Source organism: Callorhinchus milii, unplaced genomic scaffold (assembly GCF_018977255.1).
Source record: "Callorhinchus milii isolate IMCB2004 unplaced genomic scaffold, IMCB_Cmil_1.0 Scaffold5, whole genome shotgun sequence".
NCBI classification, from domain to species: Eukaryota; Metazoa; Chordata; class Chondrichthyes; order Chimaeriformes; family Callorhinchidae; genus Callorhinchus; species Callorhinchus milii.
This window is the reverse complement of record NW_024704746.1, coordinates 31,364,265-31,380,883: the sequence shown is the minus strand read 5'-3', so window position 1 is coordinate 31,380,883 and position 16,619 is coordinate 31,364,265. Positions and strand designations below refer to the sequence as shown.

The following is a 16,619-nucleotide window of genomic DNA, read 5'->3' as shown; positions in this document are numbered from 1 at the left end:
ACAATTTTAGGTGCAGTTCTATCCTGATGAATGCGTGGCTAGTTTTGAAATAATGTATGTTTTAGCAATCAGTAAGTACCAGTTCACAAGGCGATATATGTACCCCAATAAAACTTTAAGTGACCATTAAAATGATATGTATTTATATATACTGAATTGTTTTAAATGTTTTGCCAGGGATTGAAGTGCAGCAGATTGTTTCCCACCAGACATTATCAGTCTGTTCCAGAAGTTGAGTCTGTCTGCAAATCTTTGCCAACTAAGAAGACAATAGAGCTTTAATCATGCTTCAACTGAATGTGAATTAAGAGTTTATTGTGAAATTCTATGGTAGGTAAGTCAAAACACTTTAGAGGAACAGGATGTGGGTTGTATGGAAATATTAAGTGTGCTAAGCGTTGTTCATGCAAATAATTGCATTAAGTTTTATGACTGATTCCGATCATAGAGTTTAAATGTTATGCCAGGATTAGGAGTTCTGTTTAAAGCGTGTGCGCAGGATCTATGATGTAATCTCACAACTGGGATTTATTTCAATTGTTAGAACAGCAGAAACTGTTCTACTTCCTACGCAAATAAATTGTCACAAATCCCGCATCATTTAAATTTTTTTTAAAAATACCTAAATGTTTCCTACGTACAATGTATCAGTCCTGTTTGTGGTACTGGGGTATCTATTCAGGAAGCCCATCTCCTTAACACACTTCCTACAAATATATAATCACTATACATCAGAGCAAAAAAATACCTGTGAAGGATATAGTGACTAGAGACTATATTGGGGGGGTGGGGGGAGAGATATGTCTTTATTTCATATACCATCATGCAATTTCCAATATAGAAGATAATTGAGATTCCAATGTGCATATAATCTCTTTGACCAGACTAACAACCAGACATTTCTACTGGTTGTTAATAATAGATGTAATAAAACAAGAAGGAGATTTCAAACAAATAAAAATTAGAATAAGAATATTTGATTGAAATTTCCAAGTGTGCAGAAACACCATCAGTAAGCAAAGTCAACTCAAAGCTGTTAAATACTGAGCAAATACTAGGCTGCATCTTGATTGTATTTGGTCAGAAGTGAAAATTAGATATTCTAACTTATGAATCTCTGATGAGGCCTCATTTTGAATATTATATTCCTTTTGGCACCCTACCTTCAAAAGGACAATTGGAGAGGGCTCAGGGAAAAGCAACAAAGATGATTTCAGTTATATCCTCTTGACCTGGATTCCCCAAATAGAATTAAGAGTAGTTGCCAATTTACTTTGTCAACACCTTTCATTATATTGAAGATCTCAACAAGATAGTTGAGATAGTTGACCTCCTGACTTCCAAAGAATACCATTGACCACTCTATCCTCCTCCACCACCTCTCCTCTCACCTCAATCTTCATGGTTTTTTCCATGAATGGTTCAGATCCTACCTCTCACACCATCTCCACTTCATCTCCACAAACAGCTTCTCCTCTAGCCCCCACACTGTCTTGTGTAGAATTTCTCAGTTCTCTGTCCTTGATCCCCTCCTTTTCAATACCTATATGCTCCCATTTGGTGACGTCATCTGCAGACATGGGGTCAATTTCCACATGTATTCGGAGGACACCAAACTATCTCTCTGCCTCCACCCTCGACTTCTGACAGAATGTCTCCCTGCTTGTCGGCCTCCCCAACTCCTCCCTCCATAGGGTGCAGATCATCCAGAGCTCTGCAGCCCATGTCCACTCACGCACCAGGCTCCGAGGCCCTATCAACCCTATCCTCGCTCGACTTCATTGGCTTCCAATCGCACAAAGGATACAGTTCAAGGTCCTGGTCCTCACCTTCAAAGCCATCCATGGTCTTGGTCCCCCCTACCTCTGCGACCTTCTAACCCCTTACCAACCTGCTCGCTTCCTTCTCTCAGTGGGCTCCGGCCTGCTTCATATCCCCGCCTCACTCGCCCCACCATTGGCAGGCAGGCCTCCTGCCACTCTGCCCCCACCCTCTGGAACTCCATCCCGCAGCCCTCTGCCTCACCCCTCCCTTGCCTCCTTCAAGACCCGTCTCAAGACCCTCCTCTTTGACCATGCCTTCGGTCACCCTCCTTCCCCCACTGCTCTCCACCCTCCCCAATCCTGAAACCCCCAGCTCGGGTCCGAAACACTGATTGTCCAGCTCCTTGGGACGTCCTCCCGACGTAAAAGGCATTATACAATGTAATTTTGTTGTTGTTATTAACCCGAGTTTATTCAGCCCCTCAACAGATAGTAACTGATTTAAATAAAGTAGTAACAAAATGAATCACTTTTCCATCTCACATTTCCTAGAGGCAGTTCATGAAGTCACAGAGCAGCAATGTCTGGAAGTTAGCCATTGAATATTGCTCAACATTGACTTGTTTTGTGATGTGATCATGATAATTATTGCCAGCATTTCAGTTTGGAATATAGACCAATGCATTGTAAATGCCACTTGCAATTAAGGTTTGATTATATAGCCCAGGTTTTGAGGTTGAATGTTAGTGAGCAAAATGCCTTCAACGTAAGGCTGTTTTACAAACCATAATTTTTGTTTTATTACTGACAATTATTTGCTTAGTACTTTCTTTAGTAAGTCTTATTGAAAACTATAGGTTAGATTATGGATATGTATAGTATAGTGTCCAAAGGTCTAATCTGGGTCTAGTAAAATACAATTGAGTTCATGAGCTGTAGTAACAGAATTGTAGGCTTTTCATAGGAAGAGCCAATACTAAGTAAAACGCATCAAATTTCCAGAAATGACAGAAGATATCATCCCAATATAAAAGGCTTAAATACAGAAATAATGAGTGCTCTGACCAAAAGAATAATAAACAGCTAAAAAGCACAGTAAAATCTTCATAAACAAACAAAAGGAAATGTGATGTACTAAAGCAGGGTGACTGAATAGGACTTCAGTTTATGTTTCAAGAGTAATGAAGTATATAATTATCATTTGTGCTTTTGTGTTTGTTATTGTCTAATTTGTTTATAAGCAAGAGCTCACTTAATCACTGGGAGAATTGACTGGTACAGGTTGATGAAACTAACATATATATGTTGCTTTACATCTATGTTAATTCAGCTTCACTACGCTAGGAAACTCTTCTAAAACACTTCTCCATGACATGCTTAATGTCATCAACACGAAGACTTTTAATTACAATGCATGATTATCTTTAGGATTATTTTGGATTAATTTAAATTTAGTTATTTTAATTATTTTTTACTTAAATGATTTATTCCCCTTCGCCTACTTAACAAATTCTACTTGTGTCATACATTTTTTCCAAGTTGCAGAATTCTAAAGTTGCATTACATGAGTAAGATCAAATGGAGTGATCATACAATTTTAGTGATAATGATTAGGCTAGAGTTTTTATGGCAACAGATAATTTCAGTTTTTAAGTGTATTGTAAGATTAAGAGCAGGGGGAAAACCTTACTCTTAATGGTTTAGACTCATTAAAAAGCCAGGTATGATTGGCAGAATTTGTACAAAATACAGCACAATAGTGGGATATGAAAAATAAAAGTAGTTTCAGCTTTAAATAAATGTTATTGTTTATTCTGGGCCATCTCAGGTTGTCGCTTACATTGCAAAACAAAAATGCAGCGAGTGACATGATCTCTGTGCTTTTGGGAAAATGCCTGTATACACAGTCAGGGGGTGATAAGGGAATTCATGGAACTAAAGAACTGGTGCCATAAATTGAGATTATCATCAGAAAAGCCAAACTATGTCCAGAAATATCACCAATTGCACCTCCTCTTCTATAAATTCTCACCGTCACTAGTCACCTAATTATTCGGTGATCTTCCAGTAGTCGGCATTATTGAGAATGGCCTAACAAGTGGAAAATGTAATATTACGATGTTGGGTTCCAGTCAGTTCTCATTCCTCTTTCCAAGATAAATGTAATATGGTAGCTTGTGGGCTATTAAAAAATATATATTTTTGTGGGTAATTCCAATAAATTTTACGCCCACACTTTATATGACATACACATGTAGAGGTATAAATTACACTCGAAATAATAATAACATTTTAGACGTCTCACAGACATAAGGCGCTATATCAAATGAAAGGATCATTACACTGCACTCTTAAATCTATGTCTTCTTGTTCGACTGTCTTGGTGCATCCTAAAATATTGCTCTGGGTTTACTGTTTCAATCCCATTTGAAATGGGAATACGCGCCGCGCGTAGGGTCTCGTCTGGCTCAAGACTGAAGAGCCGTAGCTTGTTGTCCAACTGTTGCTCGTGGCTCAGTTGCCCAACACTGGGCGACTGAGGGGTGCGAGACGGATCGCATGCGCGAAGGGCGCTGTGTAAATAACAGTTGTTGTTGAGCGGTGGGGTGGGGGTTCACCCTTGTCGCTCTCCTCTGCGCCGCCTCTCGGGGCTTGTGCGCCCTCCCAACCCTCCCCATATGTAGCCCGGACCTGAACTGCACGCAGTTAATTCACCAATCGGGGTCCTTGCGGACGGGCCTCAGCCTGGGGTCTTCCTCTCGCAGCCTCCAGCTGGTTCCTTGAACGCTCTGGGGGTGGGGGGGGGGTGGGGGGGGGTCGGTGTTCAGGAGTCTGTCTGATGTCTTGATGTCTGATGATGACCTGCTTTCATTCCCTCCCCCCCACCCCCACCCGTGGCCAAGAACTACAACTCCCACAATGCTCCTGGCCAACTCCAGGCTGTTGCATTTAAGTCGATTTAAACCCGGTGCCTTTTTTTTTTCTCCTTCCTCCCCCCCACTCCCACTCCCTCCCTTCTTTATGTCTGAGGAAGAGTGGAGTGTGTGGAGAGAGAGTGAGCGAGTGGCAATGAGGGATGGAGCGGCTGGGGCCGTTGCTATGGCCGTTGCTAGGGCGCGGCGGCCCAGCCCCAGCCGCTCTGCTCTGCTTCCGGGTCAGAGGTCGGCGGCGGCGGCGGTTGCCATCACCCGCAAGCGATGGACGCGGACGGTTTGCCGTTGGTCGGCTCCGGCATAGACTTGACCAAAGTAAGTCAGTTCCCTCCCCCCCCCTCCCCGCCCCTTCCACACCGCCCCGGCCCGCGGGCCACGTCAGGCCCGTGGGGCGGGGGTCAGGGAGCTGCCAAACTGACCGCAGGCTGCCCGGAGCTGCAGCAACATGGGGGCCTTGATGGCCTCCGGTGCCGGTCAGTGCTCCTGTGGCTGCGGGTCTCGGTCTCTGGCCCCTGGTCCCTGATGCTGGGTAACCGCTGTGAGAAACTAGTGTCGCATCGCAATATTAATAATAATAATAGTAATAATAATAACATGTGGTATAGTCGGATAATTTCAGTCCTTGCATTTTTGATTGCTTGGGGCTTGGACCGATGGTCTTAATAATAATAATAATAATAATAATAATAATCCTTGCATTTGAGGCAGCGCCTCAATCACGTCTTCTCAACGTCTCAAAGCGCTTCGCGGAATAGGCTGTGAAGCGTCGTGACCGCACATCCGAGGGCGAAACGCGGCGGCAGCGTCCCGCGAGCCGCCGTGGATCGAAGTGACCGGTTTATTATTGTTCCATTTTCTGGAGGGGTTATTATCTTGGTCGGTGTTCTTGGTGCCCCGGTCTTGGTCCTCGTTCCTGGGACCTTCTCCCATCAAGAATGGGTTCGATGGTGGCCGCCTACGTTGAAATGTCCATACGCTGTGGAGCGGGGAAGGCTCTGCCATTCTGCTCCAGCCTTGGGGTGACGGGGTTGTATACTCACCGTTGACCCGGTGGCATGGGTTGGGGATGCCTACGTTCATATGAAAGTTTATAAATGTACAGTTCATTCGTTTAGTTTTTTTTTTAAACTGGCTTGTAATTTTCTTTTCGGGGTTAGTAGACCCTTCAAAAAAAAAAATAGTAATTTGCTCACCCATTCCTCGGCTGCTTGTGGGACACTGCCGTGTGCAATTGGCTGCCGTGGTCTCGCCAACAAAACGTACATTTTTTTGTTACAACGTAGTTCCTGCTCCTTTCTGGCTGAGGGACTCTCTTCTAAAGATCAGTTTTTTCTTCCGTAGCGAAACTTTATATTATTTTCTCCAGAGGCAATACGGTGGGTATTGTATGGTTTTCTATGGAGTGAATATTATTGCAAGACAATTGGCTGCCGTGTTTCAGCCACAAAATAGACAGTAACTCCACTTTACAATATATTCTGTGAAGCGCTTTGAGACAGCTCTGAAGCCGTGATAAGGCGCTATATGAAATGCAAGGATCATTATAATTTAAGTGGATATTATGTCAGCCTACAAAACAAAAACACAAGTCGCTGGAACATTCAGCAGGTCAGGCAGCATCTATGGAGAAAGGAAAGTGAGTCAACGTTTCGGGTCCATGACTCTTCGTCAGAACTGGGGCATGTTGGGAATCAATTCTGATGAAAAGTCATGGACCCGAAACATTGACTCTCTTTCCTTTCTCCATAGAGGCTGCCTGACCTGCTGAGTTTTCCCAGCGACTTCTGTTTTCGTTTTCAGATTTCCAGCGTCGGCAGTATTTTGTGTTTTGATTATGTCAGCCTAGCTCAGTTGGTAGTACTCTCGTTCAGAGACCCTCAAGACAATCGGCCACCCTGGGCAAAACATCAGTGTGCTGCTTCTTTCCAACTGCCTGTCTACCTCATGAAACAGTTTATGACCCGCACCACATTAAAAAGCTTCCGCCACCAAACTGCATCCTCACAAACCTTGGATGTATTGTCAGTGGCACCTTGCCTGACCAACTGCTTCTCTTTGTTGCCACTTTCATGCATCTGAAGCTTTTTATTTCACTACCTTTAATCCAGGCACTTTACTGAAGTTTGCTTGATGGTGACCTAGCCCAATCCCGAGTTAAACTGACATCCGCTATCGTCTTGGAGTCAAGATTTGGAGTTCAAGCTCCACAGTGTAGGTTGGCACTCCAGTGCACTGCAATGAGACCTATACCCAGGTCCCATCGGTCTGTTCAGTTGGATGATAAAGATCTCATTGCACTATTTGAAAAAAGTGAGTTTCTCCCAGATTAAATTGTTATTCACTTTCATGACTATTTGTGGAACATTGCTCTATGCACAAATTGCCCACCACATTTGGCCACAAAACACATAGTCACACTATCTTTCAGTGTTTTGCGTTTCACCCACAAAATATACAGTCAATTTGAGACAGCTTGAAGATAAGGCAAGAATTATTATTATTATCCTGTGAAACGCTATGAGAAGGCTCGACAATGAGATAAGATGCTATGTCAAGTAATATGGTTAAAAACATTTAAGAGAAGTAATATGTTGTTGGTTTCAAATAATATGTTATACTTGAAATTGCTGGATTACTTTGCTGTCCTGTAATCACTTGCAGGTCAGTGATATTCTTTCACCACCTGTTTATATTTTGATCACTAGTCCGACATCTGAGTCCTGTAGCTCAGTGGTTAGAGCACTCGCTTTGCAAGCGAGAGACCTGAGTTCAATTCCAGACAGAGGGCAAAACCTTGGGCAAGTTTCCTTACTCCACACAGAGCCTAATACTAATCCCTCCAAAACCCAAAACAATAATAAATTGGTCATTTTCAATCTACGACTGTTTGTGGGACATTGCTGTGCGCAATTGGCTGCCGCGTTCACCCACAAATATACAGTCAATTCACTTTGCAGTGTGTTCTGTGAAGCGCTTTGGGACGTCCTCCCGACGTGAAAAGCGCTATGTAAAATGCAAGGATTATTATTATTACCTATTATATCAAATTTGCATTGGATGATGCCAACAGTAGCTATGATCTTGGATTCGAGTTTCCTTTCACAATATAGCAAATGTCTTATGCATAAACTATTAATGTACTGTTAAAACAATTCTGCTATACTGAAAAGTTTTAACATGTTACAGTGGTATGATTTACAAAAACATATTGGAATACTATATGATGTTTCACTTTTTATTGCAGGTACCAGCCATACAGCAGAAGAGGACCGTGGCGTTTCTTAATCAGTTTATTGCACATACAGTCCGTTTTTTGAATCGATTTTCAACAGTTTGTGAAGAGGTACAATACAATACAAATGCATTTATATAGTCATTTTCACTTTGGGAGGACGTCCGAAGGGCTGAACAGTCCAGGCTAGAGGTAGGGGCCAATTGCCTGGTGGTATTGTATAAAATGCATCGTAATGTGCTTTCGATGTGTTCAGCCATTAGGTAGAAAATCCTTCCATTCATAGCTGTTCTAGAGGGAATACTAGACAATTGCTGTTAATATGGCACTAAACTTGTAGATGCATTTCTTACAAATCCTGTATAAAGTTTCTCCTGTCACACTCGAAGCTGTTTAATATGTCGTCTTCATAAGCTAATCAGTGATGTGATTTGTAATGTTCAGCAATTTTGTTTCTATTTCAGAAATTGGCCAGTCTTTCTCTCCGTATCCAGCAGATTGAAACTACCCTTAATATCTTAGAGGCAAAGGTAGGTAAAGTTGGGATCTCAGCAATCGCTTGGTATATCACTATTCTCAAGTTTCACACTAGCTCAATTCGTAGCACTCTTGCCTCTTGAGTCAATCGTTTGTGGGTTCAAGTCCCACATCAGCCCCAAGCTGCGACATTTGCCTACAAATGCCTTAAAGGCAGGCTGATATCCAAACATTGAAGTCAACATTTGTTATTGCGGATAGCAGAAAGAAAGTGTAATTATAGGCACTTCCTGCACATATGTACAACATGTCCTGTACACGTGTGTTGCACATCTGTGCAACATATATGGAGTCCTGTAGCTCAGTGGTTAGAGCACTCTAACCAGAGTTTGATTCCTGGCACGGCGAATTTTTGGGCAAGTTTCCTTACCCTACATGCCTTTGTTTACCTAGCAATAAGTAGGAACAAGGTTGGTAATCGATTGGCAGATCGCGTTTCTGAGGATAATAATCCCTCAAACAAAAAAAAAATTCGGTCAATCAATCCATGACTGTTTGTGGGACGCTGCTGTGTGCAATTGGCTGCCACGTTTTGCTCACAAATATATAGTCAATTCACTTTACAGTATATTCTGTGAAGCGCTTTGTGACGTCTCGAAGACGTGAAAAGTGCTATATCAAATGCAAGCATTATTATTTATTATTATGTCAGAGATGTCCTCATTAACCCAGAAGTCAGCTTTTTTTTTAAACACTTTGCTTATAACCTGATCTTGTTGGACATTGGACTCAAAATGACCACTTTACATTTTGTTTGAACATTGCATTACTTGCATCTGTTTGGAGGTTTTTTTTTAGTGAGTGCCATTTTATTCATTCAGAATTTTTTTTATATTTTGTGAAATCTAATTACACTGGGCTTGTTCAGGATTAAATTCTGATCACAGCAAAGCACCTATTTGAGAAATTTGCCTGTCCACAAAAGTCAGTGCTGAGGATATAGATAATGTACTTTCATTATTGGAACTGTTTCATTCTTCAAATGCCATCTGTTTTTAGATAGAGAGATAGAGGAGATAGAGAGATAGATGCAGACACAAAGAAAGAAAGCACACAAAGGAAAACAAAGGGAAAACAAAATAGTTAAAGATTGATCAATCTTTCAATCTGAACTATTTTGTTTGCCTGTGATGTTTCAAAGAGGGAATCTCATAATTTAAGTCCATCTCCAAAATTAAATCATTGAAAAGATTTGCTTTCTATTTCTGTTGATTTGTGGAAATGTACTTTTTGTTTAAGCTGTGTGCCAGTGACCTTATTTGGTTTGGATGAGTTACTGAATGTGACTTGTGAAGGAGCTGAACTAATATTAACAGACATAGTAATTAACCTGTTGATTTTACCAATTTTTCATTCCAACTGTTGGCTGTTACATCCTTAGTTCACTAATTCCCCCAAACTGGTGTCACAGTCAGCCCTGCAGTTTCAATTGGAAATATTTTAAGAATCAGCCAAATTGGATAGAGTAAAATAATAATAATCCGGTATTTTGACTTGCCTTATCAGGTCATCGAGACATCTCAAAGCGCTTCACAGAATATACTGTAAAGTTATGTGACTGTATTTTGTGGGGAACAAAAATTGTTAAAGATAATTTTAATATTCTTAAATGGTTTACTTTTAAAACAAAGTGTGCTGTTAGTAATTTTTTTAAAAAAAACTACTACATTTGTCACCTGTGAGTCCAGGAGTGTTCATTGCCATCAAAATAAGATTGAAACTGTCTGTCTCAAACTTATGATAGTTCAGCTGCAAAAAGAATATGAACACACACTGGAAAATAGAAGCAAATGATTTTGTGTAGCCAAGGAAAATCTGTCTTGCACAAAATCTGCCTCACACAATTATGGGAAATGTGTTGGCAACTATTACGGAAACGTTAGAACTCCTTTCAGTGGCAGAAAGTGAGTATTACACTGCCACAATACAGTATTGGATTTACATCAGTCTCAATGGGCATTATAGTGATGATTTCTGCAGGTCGAGAACCCATGAAATATTGTGCAGTATGGGTGAATTGAAGAAAGAAAAATAACTTCTGTCTGTGATGTGAAAATGTCATGGAATACCTTATTTGAACCATGAAGTTTTCACAATGATGTTCTATTTATTATTTATTTTGAAATAGATTCTTATGTTCAAACAAACTGCACACATGAATACTATGTCTTGCCAAATTATGACTACTTTGTTGAATTCCTTCTTTTGTGAGGGAAATTTTCTAAGCATTTCAGTCTTTGTTTTTAATTGTGATCATTACTCATTCGTGTTTCTCCATAATTTAAGTAAATTATTCTTGTTCTATTATTGGTCATGATTGTTTTGATTTTATAGAATTTGAAAATTGACAGCAGTCCGATTCCAGCTAAGTAGGAGTCTACTTATTTAAAAATCTTAAAGTGTTTTGTGAGTAAATATTGTGCAATGATTGGTTTCATAGGCAAACGTGACAGTCATTTGTGTTCGCAAAGTCCCATGAAAACAGCCATGTAGTTAATGACGAGAGTCGCTACCCTGCATGGGGGGCACTATATAAGTGGTTGTTGTTGTTCTTCTTTTCAGTATGTTGTGTGATCTCTAACCTCCATCTGAATAGACAGATTGCCCTTTTGGGGTTACATCTCATTTGAAAGATGACATTTCTGATAACACAATCCTACCCCAATACTGCACAGCTGAAGTCCCAGTGTGTGGTTTGAACCTAGAACCATCTGACCTAGAGACAAGAGTGCTACTAACTGAGCCAGACTGAATGGCACTGTTCTGTACAAAAAAGATATACAGATAAAGTGCAGTCATCTGTATCTAGTCACATTTGATTTCTGGGCAGTGGATTTTATTTTTGGCTGTCTGAGTGAGTTGTCTGAGTGAGTTGTCTGAGTGGTGGGTCTGTGAATCTAATAAAGAGAGTGGCTTTGTGCCCAAGTGAGAAATAACATGAAACAACTGGGCATTTATTGACTAATTTATGGGACATATTAGTCAAGGATAAAATTGAGTTGACAGATTGGCAGGTTACCACTTTCGGGAGCCAATTAGCATGTGCCATAAAGGACTTGCTAAATTTTTAATGTTCTGCAATTCATGGTGGAATTTAGTATAGCATTGTTGACAAGCCGATGCTTCATTGCTTTCAACTTTTATTATACCAACGTTTGTATGATTTGATTGGAGCATACCAATCAAAGAGGGATATAATTGCACAGCTTAAGAAGAGTTTTTGTGGTATACAGCTCTCCTCAATTCCTGGGTTGGAAGATGTTAAGGTGGAAACATCAAATCAGAGTCAGACTATAACAAACGGTCCATCCTCTGTGAGCGAAACAACCCAACAACAGCAAGCATCTGGATCTCTGCCTCATGAGGTAAGCAGCTGCTTAGTCATTGGATAAAGGAACCTGAAAGAGGTCAGGAATTTCAGACGTTGAGTGATTAAACATTTGTGAAAAATAACACAATGTTGAATGGAAAAATGTAGTCTGTGATACAGCAGCTTCTGAAACAGCACATTTGAGTCTTTGAGTAGTGCAGTTGGGATTAACTATTAAAGTCCTACATTGATAGAATTTCTATGGCATTTCAAAAGTAATGCCTCATTGACTGCTCTCAATTACAATGTTTGTATACACATTTTATTCTATAGTAGATTGCAAAATAATTCAGGGTCATAACAATTTAGGGTACATAACCTTTTAGCCACTAGCCTGTCAGTGATGAGCTTTCACTGTGTATTCAAAAGGATTTCAAGCAAACTAAATGTTAATGTCCTTGCTTCAGCCCTTGAATCCTGTTGCACTGAGGCACCATAAAGTGTTCCATAAAATGCCTTTGTGGTAAAGAATTCATATTCAAGGTATATACATCAGAACATAAAACCGGTTACTGTTTTAGGGATGCTTATCATTCCCAAAGAGTATTACCATCAATGGCTGTAATGGTATTCATACTACAACCAGTAGCACCTTTCATATCTAGAGGATATTTCAAAGTGATTCACACATTGATATAGAAATAATATTTCCTTGTGCTTTTTTTAACTTTTTTTAAACGTTCATTCCCTTGATACTAATAGAGTTGTCTAAAATGTGTTTGAAATGGAAATCACATTAGAATGCAGTTTTGAGGCCACGGTTAATGTCTATTGTTGAGGCAGAGTAGAGGATCTGGAAGTACTTGATGCTGTGACTTGGTGCCAAAAGTGCAACAGTTTTCTGTTTCTCAACACTGACATTTCCTGCAATTAAGCATAACAACTCACAAAAAAACTTTTAATAAAATTAAGTGACCAGAAGTGTCTGTTTTTTTAGTAGTAAAGTTTTAAAATTAAAATATATGGTCATGTTGATGTGTATGGCTGGCTTCACTTAGGGGGGAGGGCAGGGCTGATTTTCCATTTTCTGGACTATAATTTAATGCTAAGTAAAAGGCAAACAAATCAATTTCTATTGTTTGTTTAAGTGACTGTATTTACTTGGTTAGACATAGGATTTTAGAAAGTTAGGGTTTGGTACACTTTGAGAAATTTCAGTGTAAAATTCAAAAGGTCTAATACGAAGAACTAAATGCATTTTGACCTGGAACATCTTTTTCATTCAGAGTTGAATGTTGACAGCTGGAATTTTGACTCCAACCTATTCACTGTACACTTCAAAGTTTGAGTTATGTTTTGTGGTTTAGTCTATATTTCTTTGTTTACATAAAATAATTTTATTTTAGACACAACAGAATAACACTGAATCTTCAACCCAGCACAAAGCAGACATACCTGCTGAGAATATTGTTACAGTAGCCAAAGACCCTCGATACGCAAGATACCTGAAAATGGTGCAAGTGGTGAGTATTCGTCTGATGGAAACTATTGTTTTGCTTTAACTGTTGTGTAATTTGTAACACTTGTTACATTTTGTGGGTGTAATCAAGTCGTATGCTATCTTTTTGAAGTTGAAATATGAATTTGATATTTATTTTACAATGACATACTTTTTCAAGTAAATCCCAGCCGTAATCATCCTGTACTATCACAAGTTTAATATCATTTTTGCTCCTTTCATGCTGTTCAGTTCGTGACATTATAATGTCTATACAAAAAAGAAGCCACTAAATCTTTGTATTTTCTGTTGCAGGGTGTTCCTGTAATGGCAATCAGGAACAAAATGATTTCTGAAGGACTTAACCCTGATTTATTGGAGTGAGTGTATACTAATCAATACTGCTTCAGTTTTTATTGGTTCATTTAATTGTCTTCAGCCAGGTGATTTAATAGGACTAGACTATGATGCCCTCTTGAATTTCTATTGTGTCTGTATGCACAATGTTTTTTGCCTCACAACAATAGAATATATCCTGATCTTTAAGGGGTTGAATAGTCAAGTTCTAATGCAATCTAATACAAAATTACATTTGTAAAGCACCTTTCACATCGGGAGGATGTCCCAAGGCACTGAACAGTCAGGGATTATGACCCGAGCAGGGGGTGGGGTTGGGATCAGGAAGAGTGGAGGGCAGAGAGGGTAGGAAGGTGGCTGAACTCACGGTTGAAAATAATATTATGATATAAATTGTTTTGTTCATGTAACAAAAAAATTGGATTATGATTTACATTGCATGTATATACATACAATTAATTACTTTCTGTGGAGTTTTCAGTCTTTGTTTACATATGTTGAGATTAACTTTAAACCTTGAATTTATATTTAAAATTATTCCTGTCATTTTAAAATGGCTTCAGGTTTTGCAGCCACATTTAGTTTGATAATTGAATTTCTTGCCAAGGATGAGAATATGTTCTCTGGATATCCCTTGTATCATCTGCTCTTCTCTCTATCTCCGTTTAGGACTCCAGACGCTCCTGTTCCTGATGGAGTTAAAGAGGATGAAGAAGCCAACAATTCTGGCAGTGAGTCCTCATTCAGTGACTGAAAAAGGAGCTGGAAGAATATCATTGAATTTTAGTCATTCTGGGGGAGGAAAGTTGTTCATCAAATGGGATCTTATGTCACTTCTATTTTTATGCATAAATGCAGTGTGGACAGCTCCAACTAAAATTGTGGCACAAATCTACTCGTAACAAAATTTCAAGATGTGCAAACCTTGAGAGCACTGAGAGTTGTGCTGAATGGGGCATACTCTGCCCTTCCATTTTTCTCTTCCTGCACTTTGCTCTTCCTCCCCCGGCTCCCTTTCTAATTTTTGACTGATTTGTGGCCCCTGATTCTAACCTCAGTATTTCAAATGTGGCTTCAACGATTTGTGTTGACAAAACAAGTAGGTGCTGCAAAGCTACTGTGAGGATCAAATTCTTTTTAAAGGTTTTTCTTCAAATGTTCCTGCATTGTATTTTTTTCTTTCCAAATTGGAGTACAAAGAGTAACCATGGATAATATTCTAGATTCTGAGCAGTTTGTTCAGATTCTGTTTGGGCCAATACTGTTTGAAGTTGATATTTTGATAAACAGTTGCAGGAATGGTAAAACTGCTATGTGACCTAATCTTACCCAATAGCCTGGAATGATTCGCTTGGCACTAAGTACTTTTCTCAACCAAAGGAGAAGCATCAGACTTCTGCTCACTGCTTCCCTTTGATAATCCAAATGATACAAGGAAATGGTGTACCATCCCCTTTGTTATAAATGTCACATCAAAACTATTTCATTCTTGGATGATGCATATAAATTTAAATAGAACAAATGAACCATTTCAATCTGTGAAGTTGAACAGGTTGACCCGTTACACTTTATCGGGCACATTTTTAATATGGCTTTGCTAAAGTTGGTGCTAATCCTTAATACAACTGCAGATGCTGAACATTGACTAGTTAACATTTCTGATGTACTTTAATTGCGTTTAACTTCTACATAAATCAGTCTGAAGAACTGCAGTATTAATGGAAAACAAAGTTGAAAGATATTCATTAATTTTTTTAAAAAATTCCTTCATTTGAAATCGTTGAATGAACAGTTTAATTTTAAATCCTTTCAAAAAATTATGTGTAGTAGACTAAGTGAAAATGCTAACATTTGTTTGCTGGGATAAACATTACAAATTCTGCAATTTACTTGCCTAATGTGTCAACTTCTGTTGGAAACTGTCTTGCAATTTAATTTTTTAACTTGTACTTAACAAACCTCATAACCAATTATGAAAGCGGCACAGAAGTGGGCTACAGCATTATTCTTTATCTTGTTTCCTGGATCCGAATTAAATTAGTTCAGCTGGATTGATGTCTTTTCACTTTGCTGGCTGCAGTAGCCCTAAATAGAGTTAGCTAACATCAGTCTGTCTTGTTTCTAGCGGGCATAGATGCATAGCAAAATACTCATTCAATGCTTAAACAGCAATTCGGTTGAAGAAACCCAGAAATAACTACTGTGGGAAATGATAAAATTAACACTTTTGTTTGGTAGGATGTGTTCTCATCTTGAGTTTGGGAAACAATGGAGGGAACATTATTCTACAACTCACTATGGAGGAAAGTGGGTGCCTGCAATGGCACAGGTGTTCTTTCTGTTCCCCAGTACTAATGTCCCTCGCTGTAATGAACGTGAACATTCACTAAAAGCTCTGTTTCCGTATTCCAAACAAAGTCTCTTTTGGTTTTAATTCCTGAAATGGATTTTGTGCAGTTCTCTTTTCAGCACTGCTGCACTTATTACGAAGCATGACAAAAGGCAATATACTTAACACCTCAGATGTGGGAAAATCTGTCAGCAGTGAATAGACATTCATGGTTCAGTCCTTTCATTTGAATATTGAATGTTGGTTGGTTGAAAGGCATCCAGTTGCACTTGATTTGATGAGACCTTGATGAATTCACTTTAGAACTGCGATGCAGTGTCACTGATCACAGATAGTCGGGACATCCAGCACTTGTCGGAGAGTATGAGCTGTATTACTGTACACAGTATTATAACCTTACCTGGTGCATGTGCTTGAGGGAGCAGAAGAGAATATTTCAAGATTCAAGGCTCTCGTCACTCGTTTTGAGTTTAACGAACTTCTTTTTTTTTTCTGATATACTTCACCTTTACCACGTCCTGCACTTTCGTCCCTCTTCTGCAGTAAGTATTTTGGTTTTGTGTATATTAGAAGGATTTCAAAAAAATACTGTGAAGCATTGTGGAGTTCAGATGGAATTAAACTGCTCGTTTTATTCTT

The 16,619-nt window shown here is 39.4% G+C and overlaps 1 protein-coding gene across 1 annotated transcript; it reads left to right on the top strand.

Moving 5' to 3' along the window:
* The first annotated feature begins 4,920 nt into the window (after window positions 1-4,920).
* Window positions 4,921-16,619, top strand: washc3 (WASH complex subunit 3). The gene is made up of 7 exons (XM_007895372.2): window positions 4,921-5,011; window positions 7,941-8,039; window positions 8,393-8,458; window positions 11,699-11,830; window positions 13,182-13,298; window positions 13,589-13,653; window positions 14,300-16,619. Exons 1-7 carry the CDS (start codon window positions 4,961-4,963, stop codon window positions 14,382-14,384), a joined length of 615 nt encoding a protein of 204 aa, XP_007893563.1. The 5' UTR covers window positions 4,921-4,960; the 3' UTR covers window positions 14,385-16,619.